This window comes from Acomys minous, assembly GCF_964271855.1.
Source record: "Acomys minous genome assembly, chromosome: 7".
In the NCBI taxonomy this organism is placed as follows: domain Eukaryota; kingdom Metazoa; phylum Chordata; class Mammalia; order Rodentia; family Muridae; genus Acomys; species Acomys minous.
This window is the reverse complement of record NC_140488.1, coordinates 42,531,261-42,553,363: the sequence shown is the minus strand read 5'-3', so window position 1 is coordinate 42,553,363 and position 22,103 is coordinate 42,531,261. Positions and strand designations below refer to the sequence as shown.

Genomic DNA, 22,103 nt, shown 5'->3' with positions numbered 1-22,103 from the left:
CCAGGGTCTCACACACCTTAGAGAGAAACTCTGTATCTGAGCTATACCCGCCCCCCCCCCCTTACAAGGTCATTTTAAAGAGATGGCATACAAGTTTTTTGGCAAAAGAAGCCTGGCCTCTAAATGGTACTTAAGAAAATTCCTTCCATTTCTTATATTGGGCTTAGGATCTGGAAAGTAGGGAGCTGCATGTATGGAGGGGGACCTTCCAACACAGTTATCAAAACACCACCACCACCAGTGTAACAAGGGCTTGCCTTAGCTGCAGTCTTCCATTCAGCTTTCCCTCTTGGAAACTAAAAGGCCTGGGCAAACACAGGGCCATTCTCAAGAATTCAACTGATCCAAACTCACACAGGGTTCAGCTCAGAAACGGACAGCTAAAGCAACCAGTGGGAGCCATGTTGAACAGGCAGTCAGTTCTCCTGTCTGGCATCGCAGAACCAGGGGTGCTTTCCCCTTAGCACTTCCCCCACCTCACACTGGCAGGATCCTATGGTGATGATGTTGTCCCATGAACATAGAGAAAGTGCCTCAGCCTCCAAAGCCACACTTGCCTTGTGAAGTAGTAGAGCTGTTTAAAAGGTGCCCAGTGAGGCATGAAATCTAAAGACGGAATATTGAAATTTAAGGAAGAACTGAGGGAGGTGGAAAGTGATTAGTGAAGCTGAAATCTGCCCAGACCATTGAGTTCACTATTGATGCTATAAAAAGAATGCTGTGGGCTTGTTATATTACTGTATTCTACCTGAAACTATTAATATTGTTTAAATGATTAAGAAATCTTAATGTCCCATTAAATAGAAATGATGAAAATGAATAAACCACAGATAATGATTGTCTTAATAGAGTACTATCCCAAACCACAATAGTCCTTTCGGGTGTTTTTAGCTACCATGATTGGCATAAGCACATGCTATAAAATATACAGGGTACTAGAGTTTTGAGGCAATTGTGACTGAAAAATTCTCCTGTTTATATTCAAGTTAACACCTAAGTCTGAGACATGCAAGATGAGAGCACAGCAGCAAAGGATTGATAAGAGCCAGAGGTATGCCAACAATCTGGTTGGTAGCCTTCCCATACAGAACAGACACAAGCAGCAGCTGCCAGAGAGCCACACCGCAAGTAGTTTTTTCCTTGACGCAAGATCTTATCTCGCCCTTGAAAGTCACAGCACTAGTTGCCTTACCCCCAAGCCTAGGCATTTTCCCCAAGCTGGAAGTCACTGGTAAAGCAGATGGTGCTTGCCTCAGTATAGGCCATGCCCACTGTGTGCAGCCACAGGGTGGCCACTATATTAAGAACATTTTCAGGACCCAATCTACTCAGAAAAAAGGGCCAGGCCTGATGTTAAAAGAAAGGGTTTGCACTTAATCACATGTTTTCTTTATAGTTTACCAATGTCCCCCACCACCTCATGAATAATCACCCTTGGTCTCAAAGTGACTTTGAGGCCAGCCTGAGGCACAGGAGAACCCATCTTTTAAACACAGAAGTACCATTGAGCTTAACATCCTATCATGAGGCTACATAAATAAATAAATCCAAAACAAAGAGTCAGTTTTAACATTTTATTGGGTAAATGATTTAAAGGTAATAACAATAGTGTCAAAACTACTTCAATATTTTTCCACAGCCATACCTTACAGACCCACATAAACCTTTTCATTTTTTTCTTTTTGTTCTTTTTTTTTTAACATTTTAAAGCCATACATGTCATATAAAATGCCCACTTCCAGTAGCTTCTTCAGACTATTAAGCAATCAAGGTGGAAGGAGGGAGGACCTAGTTATAATGAAGGGGTTTCAGATAATCTGCAACGTCTCACTGTAATCAAAACAGCAGGCTACTAAGGGAAGCAAAAGCTACTCCAGGTAGCTTTTTGCTTGTTACAAGTCTCACCATTGCATCACCAAAAACTCTTTATGCTGGTGACCAATTCAAAGTAATTCTGGGGAACATATAAAACACTAAAATAACTTAGAAACTAGATCCAAATATCTCAAAAGTAATCAACTTTGATATACAAAAGCAGTCAGAGGTGGTTACAAAAGTATTTTTGTTTGTTTTGTTTTGTTTTGTTTTTCTCAGTGCGTCTATGTACCAGCGCAGTTACTGGGTCTGGAGCAAAATAAGAGGTTTATTTTCTTCTGAAACAGTAATAAAAAACAAGGAAAACATATCTTTGTATATAAAGAATCAATGCTGGTCTTAAGAATAATGTAATCAGAAACCCTTAAATCGAGAGGCACACAATGGGTTTCCACTTGTAAAAAATAAAAGGAAAGTCACCAGTTTGTTTAAATGGAGGAGATGCTCACACTCCTCAAATAAACTTAATTCATTTTAACATCACTAGCAAAAAATCACTTAGAAACTGTACAAAAATAAAAAAGTTAACACATTTAATCCTGCAAGGTTTTTGTAAGGACTGGAAGGCAGGCTTTTGGAGCAGCATTTGGGCATGGCTGGGGGCTTCTTTGGTTTGATCTAACACACATAAGAGATGGAACCTATTCCAGATGACAGTTTCGAATTCTTGCACATTTGAAGACAGGAAAAGAGGCCAGTATACAAACTTCCGGTGTGCTGTGTGTGTGTGTGTGTGTGTGTGTGTATATGTGTGTGTGCACGTGCACGCACATGCCTTCATGTGTGCATGTGTGTGCACGTACTAGCGTGTGATGAAACCATTTGCATTGGACTGGACATCCTAGGTAAGGAGTGGGGGTCGGGTGGGGAGAGCAAGCCTTGCACTTCCTCCATCACTTTCACTGACCTCCTCAGGGTTGGGGAGATTGGAGAGGGTAGTAGCACAATTGTGCAATCAGAAGGCCACTTAAGGGGGGAGCAATTGTTCTTTTCAAATCTGATACCTGGCTGACCTTGTTTAAGAACAGTAAAACCTTCCAGAAGCGGAAGCTTTGCTACATACCAAAATAAAATACACACTGTTTTCCAAGAAAATACCTAGTTGTATTTGGGGGCAGGGGAAAGGAAAACTTAACTGGAACTAATTAACATTTAAAAGGGGGCTCTGTAAACTTTGTGCTACTCAAATGAAGTTCAAGTATTACTTCTGAGCTGTTTAAAGATCACGGAACTCATACAATATTCTGGTGATAAAGAGTGCAATTCACATTTGTGTTTCTGAACAAATAAACCACAACTGGCTAGAACACAACTTGTGCAATTAGAATCTTTGTCTGAGTTAAAGACACATGCTACATATTTCCACATGTTCAAAGTTATTTCAAACCACATATTTAACAGCTTTGTAATATACAACAAAGTGAAAGGGCCTAGCATTTGTTTGTTTGAAGCACACCATTATAGTTTGTATAACACCCTTTACACTACAAAGTCTTTTAGTCAACAGCTATTTAGACACAAAAATGCACTGTGCATCAACTTGAATACAAAAAGGAGACAAAACTATCCTTTTCCCCCAAGCCATGGTGGGAAATATTGCTGACCTCGTCCTTTGAAGCCTGCAGGATGGTTATTCTTCAGTATAACATTATTACACTGGTAAGAAAATCTGTATAACATCTGCATATATCAAGGATTTTTAAAAAATCTGATATGATTTTAGAGTCCGCATGACCAGTCACGTGACCTGCTCAAGATTGATTAGCACCGTTAAATACATGAGCACACACATATGCATGTATGCACGTGTAAGTATATTTATACATACATGTATATATGTATGTGATAGATCTTTTCTTTAAAAACAACAACAACAACAAAAAACTAGCCATAAGCTCACCCAGGATGAGGAGCTGTTGAAATGATGAGATGATGGATAAGATGGATTTTGCAACAATATTGATCTATTCTGTCTCTCTTCAGTTTGTATGTTACGCTTAATTTTTTTCTTTCTTTTTTTTTCCTTTTTCTTTTTTTTTTACTTTTTTCTTTTCTTTCTTTTTTTCTTTCTTTTCTTTCTTTCTTTCTTTTTCTTTTCTTTTTTTTTTTTTGCAGCAGACAATACCATTTAGCTTGTGCTCACTTTCCCTTTAAGGGCAAGAAACATCAGGTAGCCACTTGCTTTTATACTGAAAGACTAATCTAGTCCCAAAATGTGTCCAGGTAGAAACAACAGAACTTTAAAGCTTGTTCTTTCTAAAGCTCAGCAGCTTCTTTTGTCTCCTCAGTCGTTGGAACTGGCTACTGAGAGTGCCTTTCAGGCTAGCAATTGGCTTCTTACTTAAGGCATCAGAACTGAAAATGGTTACTTCAACAATGAATGCTGTGGATGAAGGAGTACCAAACTTTAAAGAACTCTCATCAAAAACTGAAGCTTTGCCCTGGTGACAAAGAGAATGAATTCAGCCAATAACCTTACAAACTGCAAAAAGATTTTCTGAACTACCAGCCTGTCACTTATCACAGCAATTAAATGTATAAGCTTGAACATTTCAATAATCAGCGGTATGTCATAGTTTTAGAATATACATTCTGCAGCATAAATTCACTCACCACTTGTTATATTGACTTCCCGTTTGAAAAAATTATATATTTCCCAAATATATATCTATATACCTATATATGCATATATACTACCATAAACAAAGGTCATCTTTTGCCAAAATCATCTGTGGGTTTTCCTGGGGATAAACATAAGGGCTTCCCATTGACAGTGGTAAGTTCTCTTTGATTGTGCCATGGGAAGGATAGCCCTGCAAATGGGCTGGGCTCTAATTAATATATCTGAATGCCATCCTTACAGGTCCAACACAATATCTGTCAACATAGAAATGTGTTTCTATCAAAAGTATGTAGTGCAGAAAGAGATTCAAACTCTTTATAGATTCTCTGAAACTCAGCATTGTCTCCATGAGAGAAAAATTTGAAATCATAGTATGCATGAACTTTTGTTTCACTAGATTATCTTTATCACATCTTAGATAGTAGCTAAAGTTGTCTCTGACCAATTATGACTCATTGAAACCTAAAACTAACAAATTTAAATTAATACAAAATAGACAAATGTCTTTTTGGTTATCTGCTCAAAATAATTTTTTTTCAGCTAAAAAAATACTTTGGAGTAAGGAATTTGTGTAATCTGCTGTTTCTTATATAGAAACAATAAAATTTTATAAGAATAGTTCTCTAAATTGCCTTTTTAAACCCCTCTTAATTTGACTTAATTATAGTCTTTTCAAAGGCACTAAATTCTGCATCTGATCTCTTCCTAATATTGGCTGCCTTTCAAAGTGATTTCTGCAGCCCATTTGAAAGGTAGCGTATGCTTTTCTAAAACAGTGTTTTAGTTTGTAAGTTGGTTCTATAACATGAGGCAGTCTCTTCTACAATAACCAGCACAGAAGGCATAAATGGGTTCTTGCTCTCTGTGACAAGTCCTGTCATGGACCTTTGAATGTTCATTACGTAAACTAAAGCTCACTTATTTTAACCATGGGAAAAACGTGTTCTTGACCCAATTACTAAACTGTCATAGCAAAGAGAATTTTAGGCAAATTCAAGAGTAATATACAAATACCTGAATTTGTTATGAATTAATCCCCAACTCAGCTATCAAAAAATGACTGTCTTAAAGACAAACCTAATAAATCCTCAAAAACTGCATATTTTCTTCCATCCACAGTCAAAAGAAGAAGGAGGAAGCAAAAAAGAAAGAAAACAGAAACCTGTCTGAGATAGTAAAGCAAAAATATACCTAATATTGTAAGAAAAGAAAAGCTGTATGTGCTGCAAAAAATCAGTGATGTAAATTAATAAAATGCGGTCTTCTTAACAAATATCATTCTCCTACCCGTTACCATGATGGTCTTAACTGACTATGTCAAAGCTTCACCATGGCAACGGAAACTATCATCATAAAATGGTACAGTAAAAGAGATAGCTAGACCAAGAAGGTGTAGGGTCTCCTGGGAAGAGGTCTGCAGAGAGGCCCACTGACTGGTTGTGCAGCTCAGTGTCAGGAATAATGGTTGTATGGCGGAAGGGGATGCCCAATGCCATTTTGGAAGTGATGATGCTGGCGGTGAGCAAGGTATTCAGCGTAACTCAAGGTCATCTTTTCACTGCGGTACCTGAAAGAGTTGGGGAAGAGAAAAGTTAACATTAAAAAAGATGATGACATGCTATTATCAGAGGCAGGAGGGGCCTAAGAAGTCATTTTACAGAATGGGAAACAGTTCCTTGCCCGAAGTCACAGTTGGTAAATAGCAAAGCTGAGATCAGAACACAGGAATCCAAACTGAGTCCAGTGCTCTTTCTGCACTACTACCCTTGTTTAATGTGCTCTCATTCTTTGGGATGCCTTTCTTCAGTGACCTTCCATCCCTTCCCCCTTTACTATTCCTTTCTTGGTCCACATATCTTGAGTTTTGCCACTATGTTACAACACATTGGTACTGGGACTGTCTCTTTTGCTTATATCTATTGGTCCATTGCCTTGGGTTTCAAGATAATAAGCATTGGTTCTCTCCTTCCTACTTTATCAGTTGCTCAGTGCTCTTTCGTTCTGCCTTTGTTCTTTCGTGGCTGTCAGAGACTGCGCTGGGTTCTGCTGGAACTTTCCATCATAGACCCACTTATCACTTGTTCTGTAGTCTCATGGGTTATTCCCTGGGTCTGTCCTTGCTTCTCAGATGGTTTCTTATCTCTTTGACAGTTGCTCCTACTCCTACCTTGGAGACTTTTCCTAGGTTCTCACGCTTGCTATTTAGACTATACACTCTGCCCTCCTCAGTGCACTGGGATCTGCCCTTCCACCTTCACCTTTGACCTGCTCACAGAATATTCCAGGCTATCAGCTGTAACATGAACTTTATACATATACATTTTCAGTAGCATGCTAGACAGTTCTATGCAGACACACCTCAAATCCAGGACTGCAACATAAACCTAAGTCTTCTTTTGTAGTGCCTCTATTTTTTTTTCAAGGGCTGACAGTGATTCTTTTACCTTGCCTCACTCATGCCTAACTGATGGCCACGTGCATCATTTCTTCCACAGTCTGCTTCTCTGGCCTAGCATCCCTATCCTGCTGTTATAGCTCCAGTTAAAGGCTTACATCACATTTGTTTACCCTGTTGCACAGTTTCTTAGATAACAAATGTTTCCTACATCACTGACCTGTCCCAATCCTATACTTCCTAAGTTCATTTTTTTCAAGATAGGGTCTCTACATAGTCCTGGAACTTACTATGTGGACCAAGATGGCCTTGAACTCACAGACATCCATCCCGCCTCTGCTTCCTGAATGCTGGGATCAAAGGCTGGTACCACCATATCTGTCCTGAAGTACATTTTTTAAAATTCCTATAATGGACATTAAATGCCTATAGACTCTGGTACAAAATGCTTAGCCTAGAATGTCAAGCATTCCATGGTCTGGGTCAATCTACTTTCTGGACCTCATTTTCCTTTAATGACATTTATTTCCCTCCTCTCCCTCCTCCCTTTTTTCAAGTCAGGGTTTCTCTGCCTCCCCAAGTGCTGGGACTCTAGGAGTGCACCACTGTGCCCAGCTTAATGATGTTTCTTATGTGCACTGAAGGACCAGCCAAGTCATAGTTATTCCGTAAACCCAACTTTGCACTCTACCACCTACACACTCTGATTCACAGCACACCTTCAGGGAATCCCTTTCCTCCCTTGCTTTCTACCTGTCAAATCGTCTACCCATTCTTCAAGCCCAGATTTAAGTTCCCTCCTCTTTGAGGTCTTCTGTTATCTGCTGACTTCCCCAGCATTATGATCCTCCACATCCATAATATTCTGCCTTGTAGTAGTAGTAGTAATTATTTTTATTCAAACTATAAACTTGGGGAGAACAGAAATGGGGACATTCTCAATTTTGTAACTCTGCAGAGCTGAGAACAATCCATTGTTTAACCACAGGCACATAATGCAGTTTTCTGGAATTGAAATAAATGGAAGCAGTAACCCATTTTCTTAAAATGGTCGATACTTTTCTTCATAAGTAAATATCCCTATTATGCCATGATGAAATTTATTTAGCATTCAAGTTCAGCTCAATTGTGTTTTTCAATAAGCTTTCATAGTAGACTCCTATCACTGCCAAAATTCTAAGGTTAAATTTAAATTTTAGGACTGCTCATCAGAATCCTGGGGTTCTGCTACACGATGTCAAAAGCTAGTGAATAGCTAATTCTGGTACTTTCTCCAATAAAGTAGTTTAAAGTCTCAGGGGGTTGCTTGTACAAAGCCAGAATAATCACATGGAGTTAAAGATGGAAAGGATGGGCTAATGTATCGTGCAGTATTTACTGCCAAGCTGAGTTCCATTGTATCTACTCTCAGTATGGCCCTGCCACTTGTTTCCAGTATTTTAGACAAGAATAGCAAGTATAGCTTGACAGTCTACAAAGAAAATCAAGGTTATGGGCATACACTTGGACATGTACTCGTTAGTCTAGTGGTACAAAATGCCATCACAGTACCTGGTCAGCTTTATGGTTTTCCTGAATTCATTAGTAATTGGAGCTTTATACCCTCCTTTCCTCAGTAAGGAGTCTATGGTCTGAATATGGTCCCATCCTGTGGAGAGGCAATCAGATAAAATATCAGCCAAGCACGTGCCACAAAACACTTCTGGTTAAAGACAAAAATGACTTTGTGGAGGTCAGCTATCTCTGTCACCAAATGTCATCAAATCCTTTGGTCCTAAAAACAGTCATACAGAAGAGCTAAGGTTTTATTCTTGTACAGAATCAGGTTCAAGACCACATGCCTTAAACTGTCTAAGAAACCATTCAGTCCTGCCTCTGTAACAAATCACGACTACTGTACTCTTCTCCAATGGTCATACCTTCTAAAGGAAGGGAAAGCCTAAATAAATAAAATGGCTTGCGTCAACTCATGGGTATTTGGGGCTCCCATAACTATTTCCTGGTAATTGTTGGTCTTAATGGCATCTTTTATGCTCAATAATCTATATTTGTGTGAAATATCCAATTGCATTTTATTGTTTCTTGCATGAATGCTATTCTAATATCCTTATGAACTTGATGATCCTGTTGTATTAAGACATTTTCTAAAGCAATCCAAATAACTCTTTGCACAACTGCCTTAAAGATTAACATTTTCACCTGAGGATTAACATATTAAAATTTATCATTATTATCTCTCATATTTATATGAGCATACATGGGAAAAGCACATTTTAAAGACTGTCTGAAAAGATAAGCTCTACAGACTTTTTAAAAAAGCATTCATTTGAACTAATGTGAACACCAAATTTAGTAGTTGGCTAGGAAGAACCAAAGTACTATAGTGAAGTTGTTTGCTGCCACTATATTGGTTCAAAAAGATGTGTGGCATACCTGTGCAATAAGAAAATTACTTTTGATTATGAAGTATAGAGTAAACATAAAATCCTTCATGTATTCACAGTGCTCCCAGTCTTAATGGGATGCTTACAGTTTCACTATTCCCAAATGAGTAATGGCAATCTCATATGAAGAATGACATGGCTGTCTCTAAACCGGTTAATGCCACCATCATAATTACTGCACACTGGTGCATGGGAAAATTATGTTTCAAAGTAGTAATAAACTGTTGCCTAAAATAAACCCCAACTTTTTTTTTTTTACAAATCTGTGCCATTTTAAAGGTATGCATTTATGAGCATGCTGTCAAACGTCACTGCAAAAACTGTAGAATCTGCGTGAGTGGTTCACCAATTTGAGCCAGCCATTGCAGCAGCAATGATGGAAAAGTTGGTTATCATCGTTTGATGTTGATCAATTATCAGACAGAACTGCAAGGTCAGTTACCACACTGCAGCCTGTTTAGAATCATCACTACAGCATATAAAATCAAGCAAAATGACCTTGTTCCTTTGCAACCTCCGGTAGGTAGGTGGCGGTGCGTTTTGATCCTTTTTCATTGATGAATTCTATTCTAATGCCATGCACACCCACCTGAAAGAAATTGGCAGTTTTATTAGTACAAACTTCTTCATGGAAACAGAAAGAAAAGGTTATGATTTAACTTTAAGGTTCAGTGTAATTTCCCTTCCCCCTTTTAGGTATTTTTACTTTTCCCAGAGCTGAGGACCAAACTCAGGGACTTATGCTCGCTAAACAAGTATTCTACCACTGAGTTAAGTCCCCAGTCCTTTCCCCTTGTTTAAATATGCATCAGCTTTCTGTTTTCCAAACCTTTGACTTTGGATTGGAAGGCCAGTATGATATCCATAGAGTGAAAAAAACACTGACTTGCATGTGTCCAACATATGTCAGGCTATGCTATTTTGTTTAGAAATCTGAAACAAATTATATGCACAGAGTAGGTCAGGTGATGGTAAGAATCTTGCCACACCTCCCAAGCTGGAATGAAGAAGCTACTTCAAAAACATAGCAAAACCCCATGTAGTCACATTCACCACTTCAATTTTTGCACTGACTCACTCTCAAGCTTTAGTTCCTTTAAAACCTTAACTCATATGTAGGCAAACCAACACTGTCTGATAAGCTGGAAAAGGTATACTGGGCTGGATGGTACACATGGAAGGCAAGCCAGGAGGATCATATATGTGAGGCTAACCCATCCTACACAGTTAGGTTGCAGGGTAGCCTGGACAACATGAGACCCTTCTTTAAAAAAGGACTAAAAATGAATTTAAAAAAATCAGACTGTAAGTTGCATTATATCTTTCAATGTAACAGCAATTAGCCTGCGACGGGGCTTTTTTTTTTTTTTGTAGTTTATTATCCAGCCCAGAAACCCTTTAACATTTGAAAGTATGAAACTTTTGGTGGTACCCAAAAGGGAAGTCTATTGGCTGTCGGAAGATATGCTGTTACTATTTCTGTTTTATGTTGTGTTTTTAGGCAAAACCAATGTGCTTTCCCGTCGATTAGCATATAATCAGAAAGATGCTGTCTTTTTCCTTCATAGAATAAATAGTACACAAGGTTGACAAAATTAGCCTAAGTTCTTAACTTCTTTGGAAAAAGTGATAATAAAGAATGAAAGATGGAAGAGCACAACCACTCTTCCATTCTCCCATGTCTCTAGCTGTGGCACATCAAGAGTCCCCAAGAGGAGAGTATAAGGCTGTATAAAGTACTGGAGAGCAGAGGGAAAGGCAGGCACACACTATTTTCAGGAAAGACTAGTGAAGACAGATGTTTATGCTTTTCATGTACATGCATGTGCGTGCATGTGCGTGCGTGCGTGCGTGCGTGCGTGCGTGTGTGTGTGTGTCCAGAGAAGGTGCCAGTGAAAACCTCTTTTGTTGTTCTGCCCTTAGGCACAAGTTTTTTAGTTCTTCAGGGTACAAAATGTCCTCTGGGAAATGGATTTCATCCTGTCTTCATACATATACCCCTTGAGCCTATCAGATGTTTTTAAGCAATTATGTTTTTTAAAAATTGTTATTATTAAAGTGTATCCCTGTGCCCATTTCATCTATTCAATATCAACATCCCTATGAATGTCCTGCTAAAAATGCAACCAGGACAGCTGTTTAAAAACCATCACAGTAAGGCTTCTCAGACGCCATGGGAAGTGACTGTGGATAGCTGAGAGGAAAGATGAATGTTTGGTTATTAAATATTTCCAAAATGAAGGGCATCTACCAATCTCCCAGTGCCTGACAGAGCACTGAGTCATTGATAAATGGCATGCTTTTTCTATACTAACTTCCTGATCAGTGACTCTGAGAGTTTCTTCTTTGACAGTATCAGATGCTTCCTAATTTGTTTCTTCAAAATACACAGCACAAGTAATTTATGGTCCATCACTCACCAGAGTCAAATTTGAATCTACCTCTATCAAAAATCTGTCATGTTAAGATTGAAAAAAAAAACAACTGGTGTGATTAAGATAGCTAGTTAAAACTCTGAGACGAGTTCTTTGTCTGCACAGTGAGCAATATTTAACTGTCTTGGGGTGAGGAAGGGGATAAAAACTTTATCTGAAGCCTAGGGCAGCTCACGTTTCAGCAAGTATAGTTTGGAACAGGGACAATTCCTGAAGGCGATTTTTAGCATAGTTAAGCTAGATAATCTCTACTAACCACGCAAGCTCTGACAAATTACAAGCCTACATATTGGGGAAAAATTATTAGTCAGATGGAAGGGTAGTTTAGACATATAAATCCTTTCTTTATAGGAACACATTCTTTTCAACAGCAATCTCTGAGATTTTTAAATCCTAGTAATTTAGTAATTAAAACAGGCTAAGACTAATTGTATGGTATATAATTTGCTTCTTGAAAAACCTGTTTATACGAGATCAAAATTGAAGGACATGTCGAACAAAATAAAAATTACTCGCCAACAGGATTGTTTATTTACTTTTGTATTGTGAGAGGGCCCAGGCATCCAATTGGATTAAAAAAAAAAATAAAACAACTTTACTTTTCTGGGTTCCTATGATTTGAACAACAGGAAGCTCCTAAAAACACGGTGATTTTTACATAACTGCTTTGTGTGAAGCAACAATTTTAATATGTCTGAAAGATATTCCACAAAGCTAACGTTCTTTTTGGTATTTGTTAAGCAATAGCTTTTTCATCATGCTTGGAATACAGATGCCAACAAATAGTTACACTGAAGAATCAAAGGAGAGTGGAACCTGGTGTTCTGTGAAAAGCACCCATTTCTGATCAGCCAATGGAATTCATCGGCTTCGCAGACTAAGTCTTCTTCACCAAAAAGAAGGCTGTTTGAATATGAAAAGGCCCTAGTAAGCATCTATGTATGAACCCTTGGTCTCTAGCTGATGACCGTTAGAAGGTGGAGCCTAGCTGGAAGAAGTAATTTGGGGTAAGGATTCATAGCTTGACCTCAGTTCTTGTTCTCTTCCTGCCTGATTCCTAACTGTTGATGCAATGTGAGGTGCCCCCGTGCCTTTCCTACTATAATGGAGTATATTCCTGATGGAGCTGTAAGCAAAAACCAATGCTTTCCCCCTTAAGTTGCTTTGCTGGGCTGGTTTTTTTCATAGCTATTGCGGTTATCAATGAGGTACTGAGTTAGTTACATAGAGCATCAGGATTACCCTGAAGCAAGTCTGCTCTCAAATTACCTTAGTAGCTGTCTTAGGATCGAAAAAGAGAAAGTATCTAGGAAAAGAATGACAATGAAATAGTAATATATCCCTAATTAATTGGACTCACTCTCCAAAAATGTAGGCAAGTTGGCAAAAAATTGGAGACTTACAAGGGACTCTGCAGGTCGGTTTCAAAATGATTAGACTGTCTGAGGAAAAAAATGCTAAAAGATCAAGACTGTACTTTTGCTATGTAGAGCTACAAATCAACTAGAGTTGTAGTAAATTACATGTAGGAGTTATAGATAAGAGGATGTGGAATTAAAGAGAACTCTATTTGTGTGTGCTGAGAGAACATTAAGACCAGTTCAACAGATTTCTATTTCGTGCTAAAAAGAAAGCTATATTTATTCCGAGCCATTCCATAGCAAGCAATTTTTACTAATGATATTATACAACCTTTTGTTCTTAACATTGTTCAGAATGATCACATATCAAGGTTAATGTTGGACCCCTAACTATATAATTTTGATTATTCCCTAGTTGATTATCCAGTTTGGGGATTTTGTATCGCTGAGTCCACTGGGCCTCAACTCCCATCATCATTCCTTCTCTATTTGCTCATTCTATCAGCAATGTGGGTACAGGGAAAAGAGATACATGCAAATTAATCCATTTTGCTCCATAGTAAAAGGTTTGGTAGAAGAGATTATAACTAATGGCTGATATGAACCGAGACTGCCTGCAGATTTCATTTATCCTCATTATCTGGCCCCTTGTTAGAAACGTGGGCTTCACTTAAAGTTATTATTCTCTAATGCAGTGACCCTCAACCTAAGAGCATTAAAAAGTGCCCTCTTCCACTCTGTCACAATACATGGTCCATATTATGTTCTCTACAGCTGCATAGACAAAGCTTAATAGACCCTCGTCTATCTGTAAGGTAAGTGTTTGTCCTACAATACGCTAGCAGCACTACTGGTGAGCCTAATCAGTGAGCAGACAATCTGAATAGGTTAAAACATGATGAAGAAAAAAGTCATCTGGCCAACAGTATAATTGCCTATAAAATGTGTGCTAGCTAAGCTGAATGGGCTTCATGAAACCTTTGACTACTGTGGTCTACAATTATGTCCAAAGTCCTGACCTTTGAAGCTAAATCTGCACCTGATGATATTTTGGCCAAGAATATCAATCAATTTCCTCGGATGTTATCTTTTCTCAGCCAGTGGCAGGACCACTTCCATTAAATCCCATTTTGGGACCTTGTACTCTTTCAACTGTATGGCTCACCATACTCCTTTCCAGTGAGTTCATCTTGATTAACATACAGAAATATATAGCAGGAGGTCAGAGAATTAAAAGTTGTTTGGCAGGCCTTTTGGATGAAATTATTTGGCAAAATATACTTTGTAATTAACAACACAGCCAGTTACTGGCCATTCACAAAAGACTGACCTGCCAGGCTTAATATACCAGCACCATTGAAGTAAATGAAAGGACTCAGTTCTTAATGAGAGGAGCAGGATGCATGGCACACTCCCAACTCTTTCAAGGCTTCCATTGCTGATGACAAACATAAGCATCCGGAAAGAAGCCTAGGATATTGCGGCCAGAAAAAAATGCTGCATAGGACAGTCCATAGATCTGACCTAGAGTCTGTAGCTCCCATTCTTCTAGGTGGAAAACTCAATGATTCCCTTCTCTGAAAATACCACAAACCCACAGTGCTCTATATTGCTCTCTCAAACTCATCACATCTCGGTACATTTTGTCCCTCTCCAACTCAGCCTTGAACAAGAGTGACTTTTCCTACTGAAAGCAAATTCAACATAAGAGATAACAATACCTCACAGCTGGACTTCCTTACTTCAAGTTTGTAATCTAGAATCATTCTGTGGGTAAGATTTTACTTGTAGAAGCTGATAGTGGTCTGTGTAGATATTGCTCAGTACTTATATTCAAACTCAGTAGTACCAAAATGTTTTTAGCTGGGTGGTGGTGGTGCATACCTTTCACCCCAGCACTTGGAAGATAGAGACAGGTGGATCTCTATAAGTTTGAGGCCAGCCTGATGAACAGAGGGAGTTCCAGGACAGCCATGGATGTTACACAGAGAAACCCTGTCTCAGAAAAAAAAATTCAGACTGCATATTCTGTAGATCCTTCATTCAAAATCTGAGTCATGTGGCTAGATGCATCTCTTTGCCCACCAGTGTGAGCAGAAATTCTGGAGTTCTGCAGGTGTCTATCTGGTTAACAGGACCCCTTTAGAAACTAGCTAAGTTACAAAATTTTAAAGTCTTTCTAGTATTTAGATTTCTTTCTTTGTTTCTTTGTTTTTTCCCTCCCTTCCTTCCTTTCCCTTAGTAGCTTTTAATTTGTAAACTGTAACAACTGTGACCATGAGTATTTTTGTCCATAAGAAATTCACCCAGGGACTCCTTTTTAGAAGGAGGAAAAGGCGTTGTCATTGTCCTGTAATCCCTACTATGACTAACAGGTAACTTAGTGACTTAAAAATATTTTTCTCTCAAACTGAGCCAAGAAGAAGTGCATCTTAGCTTGCTTTTATCTGTTACACACCCAGTTCTCGGAGCACTCTCAATACCCCTTGAGAAGTTTGGTAGAAAAAATACCAGGAATATAAATCCAAAGGGATAACTGCTTACAAAATCATCACTTGGACATTAGTAATAGCGGAATATAAAAACTTGCCTGCGTCATGTACCTCAGCTAATGAGTTATTTTTTTCTTGTTATGTAACAACAACCACAAGTGTCCCCTTGAATAAAAAATATATATGCTGCTCTGGTCAAAAATCTCTGTAAATTAGTCACCTTAGCTTAGGAAGAGTAAATTAGTCACATTAGCTTAGCAAGAAATTAGTTCAGCCTCTAAGGAGCAGCTTTTAGCTATTGTAGTAATGTCAATTCACGTAGGAGACTTAGACTTATCTATAAGGAATACAAGCTAATTTAGTCACAAAGGCCCATGAATAAAAATCAGATATAACATTCATTTTATCTAATAGCTTGACTCTAAAGTCCTGAATGGTCTGACAATAACCCTTATGAACTTTCAATGAATCTGTTAGATTTGAAATAGAGCAGATTAATGAAGTGGTGCATTAAAAAGCTATGAAGCCAAACATATTTATGGATCATTTGCAATGAAAGAAAATATTCTTACTCAAAGGTTTACAGTGAACAAATGACAGCTCAGAATGTAATTATAGAAAAAATCCCACTTCTATACTATATGGCTAATTATACTAAGCATTCAGAAAAAAACTGAATGCATCGAAGCTTCCCAAGCAAAGTTCAGGTAACATAGGTGACCTTTAAATAAAAAGCCTGTTTTTCATCAAAAGTTATAAGAATTCATTCCTACCATTTTTTTAAAAAACTAATAATAAAGGATAAAAATTTAAGTATGAGAAAAGTGAAGTTATTTATATTTTTCAAAACCTGTAGCTATGACTTAGTGTACTGTTCAAAGGTTGGAGTTGTGAGAGCATCTCTGGTCAAACACATTCTGTCGGAAATATTTGCCTGATAAGAAATTAAGAAAAATTGTATCCAAGTTCTAGGTGGCTCAATAAGGGTTAGCTTAGTTTACCAAAGAGATTTTTATTCTAAACAGTTATAAGGGGGTTGGAGTTATGAAAAAATTAATCTTGACACAAGGAAGACAATAAAGAAACTATACTGTGTCCTTCTACAAAGCAAAGTACTATTTGTAAAATGAGTATCTTCCTAACTCAACTGCTTTACTTACATTTAGATGTAAAATGCTGACTTAGGGGAGGAAATGACACAGTAATAGAGGCATTAATAGCTTAGAATATTTTGTTACCAAAGAGAACTCTTTGTGAAAATGAAATGTAGAATGCATAATTTTAAAAAATGGACTCTTTGACACTTTTTGGCCAACATTTACATTGACAATGGTCATTTCAAAAGTTAGGGGACTCTTTTTATGATTCCTAAATGGCTGATTCATTCTCTGGATGTAAAATAAAACAGAAGCCTTTTTTTTTTTTTCAAAAAAAAAAGGGAGTCTGTCACAGAACCATACTCTGTCCAAAGACTTTAGTCCAACCTTTTCAACTTCCGAGTATAGAAACTGAGGTCCAGAAAGGTCACAGAAATCAAGCCTCCTCTTTCTCAGAATTCAGCACTTTGAAAAAATTCAGTGCTGGGGATACATGCAAACTGCATATGAAAGAACTGCAACAGCCTCCAGGGAAGGAGAAGGAAGGCAGTCTGGATTGTGTGTGTTTTGGGGGGGCGGTGCAGGGGAACCAGAAGAACTTCCTCCACCAAACAATACAGACAGGAAGGCAAGAGACCTGAGAACAGACTCTGCTGCCCATTCTCTAAAGGTCCAAATGGACAATGCAAATATTAATGGACTAAACCTACATCTAAGAGGTTGTTTTACTGCTTACTTTTCTATTAGGCTTCTTGTTCCCCAGGAGCCCTTGTTGATACCCAGAAAATCCACTGTAGATGGCCAGTAAGTACAAAGCGTTCCTTCCCCAATATTCCACAGCACTCCACCAACACTCAAAGCAGAGCTTCATGACAAGGACTGAATTTCCATCACCACAGTGGCATCTTCCACTACATCTCAAGGTTTTTCTGAAAACAACAATGAGGAGCAATTTCCAGATAGATGTAGACTATTTTATTTATTTGTTGTTGTTGCTTGTCTTGTGTTCATAAAGGCAGTAATTTCAGGGCAGAGGAGAATCAGAACATAATGTACATCATAGTTTCAGAAAAATAATCAAGGGGAAAGCAGACCGTATACACGCAAGTAGAAGTCATCTCATTTGGTGAGTTTGTGAGTCATGCTAGCCATCTGTGTATGAATGGGGACTCTGTTTTCGGTTGTACATTAAGAGGATCTTAAAAAAGAAGAAGAAGAAGATGAAGAAGAAGAAGAAGAAGGAGAAGGAGAAGAAGAAGAAGCCTTTATGGAGGAAGGAGAGTGAAAGGGAGAGAATATTAGCTTCTAAACTATAGGGGGTATAATGACAGTAGCCAATTTGTTCATCTCATCTGTTTATTCTCACGAAGGATGTTACAAAAGTGCCCTATTATCACTGCAACCAGATACTTCAGAGATGGAACTGTGATCACTCAAGAGGTGTGCATTAGAGCTTCTTTTGAAAATGAAGCACAGCTCTCTGAGTAGCAGGAGTCCTCAAGGCTCACATATAGTGACAGATGCTTTGTTATATTAGGGACACGGAGAGACTAGAGACGTGAGATCCAGCTTTAATAGTCCAGGTACAGATTTTTGAAACACACAAGAAGCATGCTGGCCAGCCTCAGTAAGCATGGGTTGATTCCATGTAAGAGTGATATACTAAAACTGAACCAAACCCAGCTGTCTTTGAAAGCCAGACAAGGAAGAAAACATCTTCAGGTTTGTGCAAGTGCCATTCATTTATCTAAATATGATGTAATCTTCTACTTTAGGATATGTTAGAAAACATTTGCTCTCCATGCCTTTAAATGATCTTCCCTCTAAAGCTCAGAAGAAAATGATGCCTGATTATAATTTAGAAGATACTTTGACTCCTATCAGCGATGTGGAGTCATTAGATCTCAAGAAAATCATGGGTTGCATGCAAGCCATCCAGGACCTACTAACACAAAGCGTGTTCACGTACAATATCCTGAATATGAGCAGTTGAGGTGACTATACCTAGAACAGACCCACCAAATGCCCATTGTCATTTGTCTTATACCCTTTCCCATTGTTTTAAAAGGAAACACAACTCCCAGTGAAGCTACACTAGTTTCAGGCTATGTGTCATTTTGGAAGGGTACGACACACTACACGAAGTTTTCTTTCATTCTAAAGTGCCACATCTGTCAATCATCCCGCCACTCAGAATTAGTGTAACTGTCAGCAGAAGAACACAGAACAGTAGTGGCGATAAGTTCTAATGCTCAAACACAAGAGAGATTATGTTGGAATTCTCCCTGGGAGAGTAATTTTCCTCACTTAACAATCATTTTAGCCTTGCAGGTGGATATCACAACACATCAGTTAATGAGTATTTTCCCCCAAATTACTCACTTTTCATACGTTTAAAAGATTCCTTTATTTGATTCTACTGAAGTAACAAATGCCATCAGTGGCCCCATTCCTACTTCTGCTTATAACAAATGTACTATCTTAGTTTTTCTTTAAAATTCTCTATTAAAATTCTTTAATAATTTTATTTCGCCTACGGTAAAAGCACATGCAAGACTCTGTATTTCACATTAAAATTAAATACAAAAAATAGGGTACTTATTCAGGTAAAAGAGTTCTAATTATTTGGCAGTGTGAAATTTCTCAAAAAGAAGGTTATAGCTTTCATAATACAGTTTGGTTTCTCAAAATGAAAGATATAATTAACTAATATACAAAGATAAGCCATAAGGCCATCTTCATGTTTCCTTTTGCAAATAATCAAGTATATAACTAAGCATACAAATGTACTGATACACAAAGAATGTGGAGAAACATAGTTTAGAATACCCAAATCCAATGACAGGACGTGTACATATTTCCTACAGATGCAATGTTTTCCAACCATTCTCAGTCTGCAGCTGCTAGAATCTGTGCTTGTAGCTCTCACAGATGCTACTAAGGTTCTGATTGTATTAAAAAATGAAATGGTGAGAGAAGGGACTTATATTCCTTTTTTATAATTTAAAGTTTTCAGTTTTCTTCAGTAAGTCAAAATTACTAAGAATTCTCTCTCTCTCTCTCTCTCTCTCTCTCTCTCTCTCTCTCTCTCTCTCTCTCTCTCTCTCTCTCTTGTGTGTGTGTCTGTCTGTCTGTCTGTCTCTCTGTGTGTGTTCATAAAAATGTATTTTACTATTTTTATTCTAGTAAAATACAAATTATATTTACCATTTTAAGTTTTTGGTTTTATATTTGAATAATTATAAAGGTATATAATTGAGTGACATAAAATGCATTTATGCTCTCATACAGCCACCACTAATTCCAGAACTTCTTCAATACTACAAATGGAAATGCTGTGCCCACTGAGTAGTCACTTCTTATTCACCCTTTCCCCAAGTTCTGACAATCATTGCTCTATTAATCTTCCTACAGATTTGCCTATTCTGGACATTTCCTATAACTGGAATCATATAGTATGTGGCCTTTTGTGTGTGGCTCCTTTCATTTAGCACAATGCTTCCTAGGCTCATCCATGGATTACAGCTGATATGGATATACCTAATGATAAACAGTTGGGTTTTCACTGTGTGGTTATTGTGAAAAGTACTGCTATGAGCACTCTTGTGTAAGTTTTTGCTTCAACATCTGTCTTAAATTAATTTGGGCATACATCTAGGAGTGGAACTGTATCAGCTTACAACTAAAAATATTTTAACATCCATTTTGACACCCTGCTTTAAGTAGCAATATTTTTCATAATTAGTAAAGGCAATCTTTAGGCTAAACTTCCGAAAAGGTCAGCATTCCATTTTTAACCACAATACTAGTGAGTGCACCAAAAACTAATTCCTATTCTTATAGTTAAAAATACAAATGTTAATCTTTGCGAATATCGTTCTTAGAAGAAGTTTCCGGTGTCTTATTTTAAACAGTGATGAAATAACAGAAAGAGACAGTCTTTTCCTCCTAGTACAGGCATTCCAGCAGTGTGTAATTCACTTTCGAATGCTGATATACTGAAAGAAAAAACCATGTGTGTTGTTTTAATTCAACAAGAGAATGTTACATAATAAGTAAAATATTTATGCTCCCAAACATCAAGTCGAAAGAATATAGAATCTTGCAGAGATTCAAGCTGGCAGACAGTGACCACAAAAGATAAATAGCACTTGACAGAATACATAGTACTAATATTTCAAGTGCTGTACTTCCCATCCACTGCGCAGAAAACAGATGCATTTTATGAACATCAAAGCCAAGTAGCAAGGTGAAAGCTGTTGAGTGTTTGATGTGAACTAAAGGTGATGTTACTAATTCTGTGCTTATTCATATCTAGTTATCAATGGTTGGGGGTCTCAATTTTTTCTTTTCTGTGAAATACATACACACTTACTCAATATGCATACACGAATAAAACATATTCATGCGTTTACACATGCGCAGACTTATTTTCAGTCCGTGGCTGTAAGTAAAGATAAAAGTACCGTACCTTTCCCATCCCCTTCCCTCATGTTCAGTCCCCACACCACCACTGTATACATTACATTTTCCAATCTAGAAAGGAAAAATTAAACTCTGCATAGAGAAAAGAAAGCAATAGTCCTGAAACAGTAAAAATAGCCATGTAGACTAGAGTAAATGTTCATCAGTGGGAACATGAATTGGAGCCATTAAGTAAAAACTACTGGGGATAGTTCCTTACCAGCAGTAAACTTCTCATTTAAAAAAGCTAACCAACCAACAAACGAAAAACCTAACCCCCCCCCAAAACACCTGAACAGGCCTGGTGTTATGAAGCACACCTGTAATTCTGTTACCCAGAAGGCAGAGGCTAAGAGGAGGATCTTAAGTTCTAGGGCACTCTGGGTAACCTATCTCAAGCAAACAAACAAAAAGGTTGATGATAGAGGGAAAGAAGAGAAGAAGACAGGGAGCATCACATAGCAATGTCAAACTCAACACAAAATAAAGTAGAAAATTTTAGTTCTATAAAAGAGTTGACATTTTTCAAATTTCCTAGTATTATTAAATTATTTCATTTCTTCCTTTATAAAGACCCTAGGATGCTATCATGTTCTGATAATGACATGGAAAGCTTATCAAAAGACCCAGAAGGGACAGGTTCTTCCTCTTCTATGCAAAAAGTTATAAAATAGCTCTGGTGTCACGAAAATCATTCCTATCGGAGCCCTTTTGAGATGAATCTCCAGAATCTTATTCTGTGCACAGAAGTAGTGAGCAGCAGTGGATCAAACCATCGGTAGTCTCACAGGAGATAACAGAGAAAGCAAAACTAAAACTCAAGGCCAGCTAACTGTGAGGATAACAATCTACTTCCAAGGCAATCTCAGTACCAATAGAAATGACTCTTCAAAACCTGCAGAAGGAAATACTCTTGT

At 37.9% G+C, this 22,103-nt stretch overlaps 1 protein-coding gene across 1 annotated transcript in view; it reads right to left on the bottom strand.

Annotated features, from left to right (window-relative positions):
• Positions 1-1,560: 1,560 nt before the first annotated feature.
• AMMECR1 (AMMECR nuclear protein 1) overlaps positions 1,561-22,103 on the bottom strand; it is a 113,079-nt gene continuing 92,536 nt past the window's right edge. Inside the window, 3 exon segments of the mRNA XM_084789940.1 lie at positions 1,561-6,065; positions 8,445-8,541; positions 9,836-9,926. Of these exon segments, the coding sequence (XP_084646066.1) occupies positions 5,951-6,065; positions 8,445-8,541; positions 9,836-9,926 (303 nt within the window). The 3' untranslated portion in view covers positions 1,561-5,950.